This window comes from Elephantulus edwardii, unplaced genomic scaffold (genome assembly GCF_000299155.1).
Source record: "Elephantulus edwardii isolate Elephantulus edwardi_28Jun2011 unplaced genomic scaffold, EleEdw1.0 scaffold00030, whole genome shotgun sequence".
NCBI lineage: Eukaryota > Metazoa > Chordata > Mammalia > Macroscelidea > Macroscelididae > Elephantulus > Elephantulus edwardii.
In genome coordinates this window covers 17415910-17425699 of record NW_006399780.1, presented here as the reverse complement: position 1 = coordinate 17425699, position 9790 = coordinate 17415910, and the positions used below count along the sequence as shown (strand labels likewise).

General features: G+C 43.2%; 1 protein-coding gene across 1 annotated transcript in view; it reads left to right on the top strand.

Moving 5' to 3' along the window:
• The first annotated feature begins 296 nt into the window (after positions 1–296).
• KRT73 (keratin 73) overlaps positions 297–9790 on the top strand; it is a 15610-nt gene continuing 6116 nt past the window's right edge. Inside the window, exons 1-5 of the mRNA XM_006883867.1 lie at positions 297–768; positions 2331–2545; positions 3268–3328; positions 4043–4138; positions 4863–5027. Coding sequence (XP_006883929.1) covers positions 322–768; positions 2331–2545; positions 3268–3328; positions 4043–4138; positions 4863–5027 — 984 coding nt within the window. The 5' untranslated portion in view covers positions 297–321. The remainder of the gene's footprint in view (positions 769–2330; positions 2546–3267; positions 3329–4042; positions 4139–4862; positions 5028–9790) is intronic.

Here is a 9790-nt window from a genome sequence, read left to right as displayed (position 1 = left end):
TTGATAAACCTCCAAGTCAAGATCTTTTTAGAGATAATTTGGTCAGGCTTATTACCCCAGGAACAGCTGATAATTAGATAAGACCCAAATTACACCAGCGAGGATTGCAAGCTTAGCACTTTCTGAGTTTTCAAGTAATTTACCTAGTGTCTTGGATTTTGATGGGGGAAATAATTTTTTGCTCCCAGGCAAACAGAACCTACAAATTAGGACCATGGTAATCTCCCAAGCCTTATAAAGGGGGAGCCTGAGACCTCAGTGTGGTGAATTGCATCTCAGCCAAGGCTAAACATCTTATTCCAGTTCTCTGACCATCTTAATATGAACCGCCAATTCACCTGCAAGTCTGGAGCTGCAACAAAGGGAGGTTTCAGTGGCTACTCAGCTGTCCTCTCTGGGGGAAGCGCGTCTTCTTACTGGGCAGGTGGCAAAGGGCTTAGTGGGAGCTTTGGCAGTCGGAGCCTCTACAACCTGGGGGGTACTCGAAGCATCTCCCTCAACATGACCAGTGGCAGTGGGCGGACAGGAAGCTATGGATTTGGCCAGGGTCGAGTCAGTGGCTTTGCAGGAAGCATGTTTAGCAGTGTAGGCTTGGGACCCATGGGCTCAACCATGTGCCCTCCTGGAGGCATCCACCAGGTCACAGTCAACAAGAGCCTCTTGGCCCCCCTCAACGTGGAGCTGGACCCCGAGATCCAGAAAGTGCGTGCTCAGGAGCGGGAGCAGATCAAGGCCCTGAACAACAAGTTTGCCTCCTTCATCGACAAGGTGAGGCTTTCCGGAGAAAATCTGTGTCTAGAGAGCCCCCTCTCCCCCCCCTCCATATTCCTCTCCTTTGAAGCAGAGGAAAGCAGCATACCTCTCTAGCTTGCAGACACAGCCAAGGGCAGAGAAGGGAGGAGTGGGGCTAAACTCAGGCCACCTGTGCAGAAGGGTGGGGAACTAGAGGGGTGAGGAGAGCTTGATCTGGGAAGGTTTCCAGGAGGCAGGAAAAAATAGCTTAGGGGTGAAAAGTGGAACAAGGACCACCTGTAAAACTTAAATGCCACTAAAAGAGCCCATAGCATGTTTTCAGGCCTTGAATGACTTGAACGGCATGAAATTCAGCCCCTGCCATAGAAAGGTCACACTTCAACCAGGAGTCAGATTCATAACCTATAATACACTCAGCCTAGGATGCAAGGAAGATGATGACTAGTTTTATGCTCAAATTTTAGGACCACTGAAGGAACAAAGGAGTTAAGGAAGATCTTTAAAGTAGAGACTTCATGAGTTTAGAGGAGAATGGAAAGCTTAGCAGGTGATGGATAGGTAGAACGTGGAATCAAGAGTAGGGATTAGTCAGACAGAGGCATTGTTGTTTACCTTCAAGTCGGAACCTACTCATAGCTGACCCTCCAGAAGATTTTCAGTGGCTTATAAATTGTACAAGAAGAGATTGGCCATCTTTCTTCCACAGAGCAGCTGGTGGATCTGAACCACATACCTTTGGTTTGATAGTGTAATTCCTTACCACTAAGTCAGCAGGCAGCTCCCTAAATACTGGGATGTAGGCAATCTAAATAGAGGAGCAGGAATTTTGCAATCTTGTTGTATTACTGGATTTTTCCATAGGATGGGGATACTTCGTTGGTTGCCTAAAAGTTGGATGGATGCAGGAAGAGGAGGAGGAACTGTGCACACAGTGAAGGAAACAGTAGAGAGTTCAGACTTAATTTTATAGATAATCTGAGTTACTAGATGGTGTTAAACAAGGAAATAATATGATATTTGAGAATGCAACTTGAGAGTATTTATTCTCTCTAGAGAATTGTTTTGATTCAATTGTATTGGTTTAGACATGAAAGTAACAAGGACGGCTTGACACCCAAGAACAACAGAGCACCCACCCTCCAGCTGGCTAGGATAGACCATGACCAAAGGGATAGAGAGTGACAGAGTACAAGGCTAGGTGACCAGATCTGAGCAGAGGGAGTCCGGATGTGAAGGATGAACACAGAAAATTATTCAGTCAGGCTTTAATAAGTATGGAGGTGACCTATCCTGACTTGATCATGGCGGGTGGGGAGGAATGAAGATATCAGGGTCTCTTCTTCTTTTAAGGGCTGCTCCTAGGAAAAGAACCTGTCTTACAGTTCCAGGTAAAAAGGACTCAGATGAGGAGGGGTATAAGTGGCTTGACTCTTCTTAGGGACTGAGGTTACCTACTTAAACTAGTGTAATTGTAGCAAACCACAAGTACCTTCCACAAAAAACAAACCCCACCTTACCTCCTTTCATTTTTGAGCACCTGTGGGTTGGTTCCAAGTGTCCATCGTTTTGGTCTCCAGGTTCGGTTCCTGGAGCAGCAGAACCAGGTTCTGGAGACCAAGTGGGAGCTCCTTCAGCAGCTAGAACTGAACAACTGCAAGAACAACCTGGAGCCCATCCTTGAACGCCATATTGGCAACCTGAAAAAGAAGCTGGAGACGCTGTCTGCGGACAGGGTGAGGCTGGATGCAGAGCTGAGGAACATGAGGGAAGTGGTGGAAGACTACAAGAAGAGGTGAGACCTGCTGCCTTGGGCCACGCTTGCTGAAGAGACACTGGGGTGTTTACCACTGGCCTCAAGGGGACTAAGATCAGGCAGGAGTGATTCATCCCGACCTCTTCTGTCCTGGAATGAGGCCACTAGGACACACAAGGGACAGGCAGCCCCTCAGACCATGGCAATGTTGTCCCAGAAGATGTGCCTTTTCTTGGCACACTCCTTCCCATTTTCCACTCAACAGAGTCTCAGTGTGTGTTCCCCACAGTCTCTCCTCAGCTTGCACATTAGGCCCTTGAGTATTAAGGAGACTCTGCCATCAGGGCATGAATTTCCATTGGACAGTTGGGTCTTGCCCCTTTTTTCCTGTCTAGGGGGACAATTCCTTCTTCCTTAGGACTCATGCATAAAAACAGGGTCGAGTTACTGATAAAGGATGTTAGCTGTGGCCTGACCCAAGAATCATGACTGAAAGGGGCAGCGGAAGCGGACATGTCTTTGTAATTTGAATACTGAATAGGAGGAGGAAGAACCTACTTACAATCCCTGGACATCAGAGGGAATTCAGATCCCAGACCATTGAGTCATCCCTCTGACTAAACAGACCAAGCTGAGACATATTTGCAAAGGTATAAAATAATATATGCAGAGTATAAAAGATACACAATACGGGTTTCTCTTTTTCCCTTCACAATGAGAACACACACGTACCCTGTTCACTTGTGTGAATTTTTCTGCAGGTATGAGGAGGAAATAAACAAGCGGACAACAGCTGAAAATGAATTTGTAGTGCTCAAAAAGGTGAGGAGGGCAGACACATCTGTTAGCCACCCGGGAGTGTCATGTGAAAGATGGGGTGAGGTGGCACCAGAGAGGAGGGACAACTCCTCAACAGAAACACCTAGGGCTGAAGTGGTGGGAGGAGATGCAGGGATTTGTTGCTGGGGCCATCTTGAGATACTTTGGTATTCATCTGGGATCTATCATAGAAAATAAGCTCGGGGTGGATAGTAAAATTCCCAGGTCTGGCTGAGGGAACAGACATGCTTTGGAAAGAGTCACAAGCCAATCTTCCAACTCCTCTTTGCCTGGCAAATTGCAGAGGCCGAGGATGGTACAGGATAGGGCAAGGTTCAGATCCATTGTTCATGGGCTTGCTATGAGTCAGCACCTAACACCACCACCACCACCAACACAACAACAACAACAACAGTCATTAGTTAACTTTGACTGCTCAATGACCGCTCAATGCTTCCTGGGGGGGGGGGGGATAAGAAAAAGAAAGCAATAAAAAAGATTCTGATATTTGAAAGGCAGAAGCTGTTTTAGAAAAATAATGGACAGGCTTGAGGTCTCACAGAGAGTTCTGGGCAAATCCAAGTACCAGTCCCTAGATCTCAACTCTATACCATGAAGCAACTAGCCACAGGATGGGAACTGGGGTGTCAGTTGGTGGGAGACGCCTGTCTGGGCTTGCATAAGGGAACTATCCAAGGGTCTTGGGATTCTCCACAGGATGTTGATGCTGCTTACATGAACAAGGTGGAACTGCAGGCCAAAGTGGACACCCTTGATGGAGAAATCAAGTTCTTCAAGTGCCTGTATGAAGGGGTAAGGTTTTTTCACCCCATCCTCATTGTCTCTGGAAGAACCCAGATGTGAATGAGTGGTTATTGGCTCAGCAAAATAACTTTACAAGCACAGGAGATCTCCAGCCTTTGGATACCAGGAATTTTATTGATCAAAGAAGGAATAGACATCTCTCCTGGACCCCTAAAACAATACATCCCTTAATGTTGGCCAGGTTTCCAATGTCATGCTCTTAAGTCTTTCAGGAAGCCATGAATCCTTTTAGGGTTCTTACCAATAGTCAGGCATGTTCTTTTTCTTGCCTGTCTTCTGATTGCTTGGCATGTTTCCCAGATTCTTGAACAGGAATCTCCAGGGGTGGAGAACTGTTCCAGCTCCTCAGTGTCCATCAGGTTGTCAGCCTCAATTCATCTATCAAGCATTCATGGGTCTCTGTAACACTTGTGTGATGTCTATGCTGTTCCTCCTTCACCTGCCCCCTTTCCCCACATAGGACCTCTATCAGATTACAGACAGACAAGCTGCTCTCTTTATGTGTTCCTAAAACCTAGACAAGTTTGGATGTGATCTTGAAACATTTGGTCTGTCGAACACGATTTTTTACAAACTTGGAGGAATGCAGCTTGCATCTATTTGGGATGGTCTGGGCGGCATCCTGCAGGACCATGAGCTTAGCATTTTCCTCTGGCAGCAAATAGCAATTAATGATTTCTTGGTTTGGTTCCCCTGCTCCCCGACCTTGCAGGAAATTGCTCAGATCCAGTCCCATATCAGTGACACATCCGTCATTCTGTCCATGGACAACAACCGCAACCTGGACCTGGACAGCATCATTGCTGAGGTTCGTGCCCAGTATGAGGAGATTGCCCTGAAGAGCAAGGCCGAGGCTGAGACCTTATACCAGACCAAGGTGAGCTTGCACATACCTGAGAGTCATTGTCAAAGGGCCTTTAGGTCTAGTCCTGGTTCAGTTTCTCTGCCCTGGGGCCCACCAGGGTCCACTCTTGCTATGAGTACAGCACTACCTAGGCACTGGAGGAAGCCTGGTCCTAATGGTAACCATTGCAGGACACACGTAGCCAAAGACAATGAAAGTTGTGGGAACTGTCTGTGAGCACTAGAAAGAAGACAGGGCCGGGACAGCCCCAGAATGTCTTTCTGAAGGCAGAGTTTAATACTGAGTGTATGAGGGAGACAAAACCATGAATCCCAACTCCCCTGTTAATTATAGTAAATTAAGGGGTCTTTCCCAGTATGATATGTGATCAAGAAACTCCTACCTTCTAATTCAAGTCCAACTCCAGGGATGAAGGGGGAGTTTGAGTCATTTAGACCTTAATTTTTCTAATGGACTGTGGGTGGTAAGTGATTCTGCAGATAATTCGGCTTCTCAGATCAAGATGGCACCTTCCTAATTTTCCCTTGCTCTTTAGCAGACTCTTTCTCAAGGAACGTCATCCTCTTGAGAGACCTTATCTTGTCCCTCCTCCTGCCTCCTTGGCACCACAGGGACAGAGCGATCTGACCTTGAGAGGTGAGAGGGTGGGAGGAGACAGCACAAACCAGGACTTTTTGATGAAGGTTCAAACTCAAGCCCCAGTCCCCAGATGGCTCCATGTTACTTCTGCAAAACAGAGTCAAGCAGATAACACGTGGACTAACAACTCTGGAATTGTCAGTGTCCAGGCTTAACCCCAGGCTGCTTCCTTTCTGGAATAATTAGACAAGTTTACAGAGGTATATTTTTGACCATTTGATGGTCAGAATTATCAATGTACCATCCATTTATCCAGTTAATGGATAAATAATTTTTAAAATTTATTTTTAAATTGTTGTTTGAGTGAAAATTTACTGAGGAAATAAGTTTTCCATTCAACAAATTTGTAGACATTTTGTTTTGTGGTATTGGCTATAACTTCTGTCATTCCCACTGCTTCCCTAGGCTCCCCATTTTCATTCATCCTTCTTTCTTTCCTTCTGAGCTTTGTTAAGGGTTTTATTTTTTTTACTGAGAATAATTTCATTCATAACAGTAATATTATGAGGGTTTTTAATTATTAGACCCATTTTAAAAGTGAAGAAACTGAGGTTCAGGGAGTTTAAGGAACTTACTGTGTATAGTGATCTGTTAAGCTATAAAGCTGCATCTGAATCTAGGTGACAGACTGCAAATTCCGTGGTATTTAAACAGAAAATCAGGAGATGACTTTGGTAAGGAGCACATGTGAGAGCTGAAAGTCAAAAGGCAGGAGGATGTTCATTTGTTCATCTCAGAAGGAGATTGCTTGTGTGAGTATCAGAAAAGGAGTTAGAGTCTCCATCTGGTCAGTGTAGGGGCAGGGCCTTCTTGCCTACATAACCCTACAGAGAAGTGGGAGATGGCTACCTGTGCCACACAGGGTATTCTGATCCAGGGCTAACACCAAAGATAAATCCAAGGATGACATAGAGAAGGCTCCAGAGGATTTGGCATCTGTATGAGGAATCTAGGTCATACTCGGCCAGCTATGAGACCATCAGTCAGCAAGGTAGGGAGTCCAAGGACAGAGACAGGGCAGTACATAGGTATTATAATTTAAATTCTAGCGTTGACTGGAAGTTCCCTTCACTATTTAATACTTTCAGTGGTGGGTGCTGTGGAGCTGACTCCAACTTATAACGTCTCCAAATACAGCAGAATGAAAATGCTGCCCAATCCTGTGTCATCGTCACAGTCACGGCTGTGCTTAATCACGGTGTCAGTTCATCTCCTTCAGGATCTTCTTCTTCTTGTTGAACCTCTACTGTGCTGGTCTAATGGGTTAAAGAGCTGTGCTGGCAACCCAAATGCACACAGTTTGAATTCACCAAGCCGCTCAATGGAAGAAGGATGGGCAATCTCCTCTTGTGCAATTTACTGCCTCTGAAAACCCACTGAAAGGTTAGGTATGGGTAGGTTCTTACTCAATGGCACATAACAACTACTTTACCAAATGCAATGCCTTTTTCCAGAGACTTGCCCCTCCTAATTACAGGCCCAAAGTATGTGAGACAAAGTCTAACCATCCTTGCTTCTAGCGTGCATTCTTCTTGTTATTATGAGCCGTCAAGTTGGAACAGACCTATAGTTGACCCTCCAGGGATTTTCAGAGACAGAAAGTTGCAAGGAAGGAGAGAGATTACCCCTCTTTCTCCTACAGAGCAGCTGGTGGATTTGAACCTCATGTCTTCAGGTTTGCAGCACAGCTCCTTACTACTAGGCCACCAAGGCTCCAAAGGTACATTCTAGTAGCACTTTTTTTTCCAAGATAGATATGTTTATTCTTTTGTCAGACCTGGTATATTCAATATTATTTACCAATAGCACAGTTCAAAGGCATCAAATACATATCTGAGATTGTTGCTATGTACTGTAGAGTCACAACCAACTTAAAGCTGACTCTCCAGAGGCTCTGCAGTGACAGTAAATCAGACAGATGGAAGCTGCCTATCCTCTATAGAGAAGCAGGTGGATTCAGACTGCATGCCTTTGGGTTGGCAATGAAACACCTTACTATTAAACCACCGATGTTTTTATCATGGCTTGGGTCAGGCATACCTTAGTCCTTAAAGTGATATCCTTGCTTTCAGCTCTATAAAGCTGTACTTGACAGCATATTTGCCCCATGCAATACATTGCTTACTTTATTGACTACTGCTTCACTGAAGATTGTGAATCCAATTAAAATGAAATCTCTGACAACTTCAATGTTTTCTCCATGTATTGCTTGTTGATCCAGTTATGAGGATTTTTGCTTTTTCTGTTGTTGAGCTGTAATATGTCCTGAAGGCCATAGTATTTAATCTTCATTTGTTTGTGCTTTAAGTTTTCATCATATAGTGCAAGATAATAGTGTTATCTATATGGATTATATTTCTGATTCTGTGTTCTTCTACACATAACCATATTCTCAGAGTATTTGTTCAATGTGCAAATTAGATGTAAATGAGAAGGAATGCAGTTGGAGAATACAATGGTTAGGGGTACAGCTTTCCTGTTTTTAAACCATGAGGGGTCGTCTTGTTCTGTTGGAATGACAGATTCTTGCTCTATGTATGGATGCCACATGAGCACATTAGGTGTTCTGAAATTCTCATTCTTTGCAATGCTATCTATAATTCCAGTCAAATACCTTTATAGAGTCAATAAGACACAAATAAATACTTTTTTGCTATTCTCTGCTTTCAGCCAAGATTTATCTGATGTCAACAATGATACCCCTTATTCTTCATCCTTTCCAGAATCCAGCTTGCATTTTTAGAAGTTCTCTGTTGATACACTGCTCTAGCCATTGTTGAATTATCTTCAACAAGATTGTACTTGCCAAAGTCAAAGTAAAAAGTAAAAACTTGCTCATGGGTTAAGTATAGCAGAGATTATGAGGGTGGTACAGGATCTGCTAGGTTTGTGTTCTGTTGTACATAGAACCACTATGAGTTAGACCAGTTTGAAAGCATTTAACAGTAATAACAAATGATATTCATAATATTGGTCTAAATTTCCAAATTTGATTGGAAGACCTTTCATTGAAATGGATATGTTTGAATCTCTTACAGGGAGCTATCTCCCAAATTTCTTGATGTAGTTAACTGAGCATGTTAGTTGAGGCATTCAACTTTTGAAACACTTTAACTGACATTCCATCAGTTCATGGAGTCTTGTTTGTGTCAATGCCTTCAGTGCAGCACAGCCTTCATATTTCAGTATCATTTGTTTATTACCATATGTTTCCCTCTGAAACTGTTGAGTATCAGCCAATTCTTCTTGATGCAGTGACCCTGCATATTCTTTCTATTTTCTTTGATGGTTCCTGTGTCTCTCAGTATTTTTGCCTATAGAACCCTTCAATATTACAAACAAGCTTGAATTTTTTTCTTCAGTTCACTCAGCCTGAGGAATGTTGAACGTGGTTTTTTTCTTTTTTAATCTTCTAACTCAAGGTCATTTTACATTTAATGATAATGTTTTATTTTGTCTTCTAACTTTGCCTTTTAAAATCTTCTATTCAGTTGTCTTATTTGTTTCTTTCATTCATTATAGCTTTCCTATGCTCTAGAGAAAATTTTGGAGTCTCTTCTGAAATCTATTTTAGCCTTTTGTTTCTTTCTTGTATATTTAATGACTTTTACTTTCTTCATGTATGATGTCCTTGACATCATTCTACAACTTGCCTTTGGTCATTAGTATGCAATACACCAAATCTACTTTTAAGATGGTCTCCAAATTTAGGTGGGATATAATCAAGGTCTTATTTTGATTCTTGTAGACTTACTTTAATTTTATTTCTCTTCAACATGACTTCTTGTTGTTAAAGTGCTGTCAAGTCATAGATGACTCATAGTTACCCTATGAACAAAAGTCTTGAACATGAAAAACTTTCATCTTTCCTCTAAGTTCATAGAGTTTCCAGAAGCAAGCTATTTCAAAAGTGGATGCCACTCCTGCTTCCAAGCCTGTTTTAGTTCGGGAACTCCACCAAACACTGTCCAACATAGGTAATGATTATCACATTTGACATATTGTTTACCCTCACAGCAACCATTAGTTGCCTTTGTGCAACAAATTGCCAGACCAATGCTATGTTGTTGTTGTTGTTGTTGTTATGTGCCGTCGAGTCTCCTGCGACTCATAGCGACCCTATGTACAACAGCCCT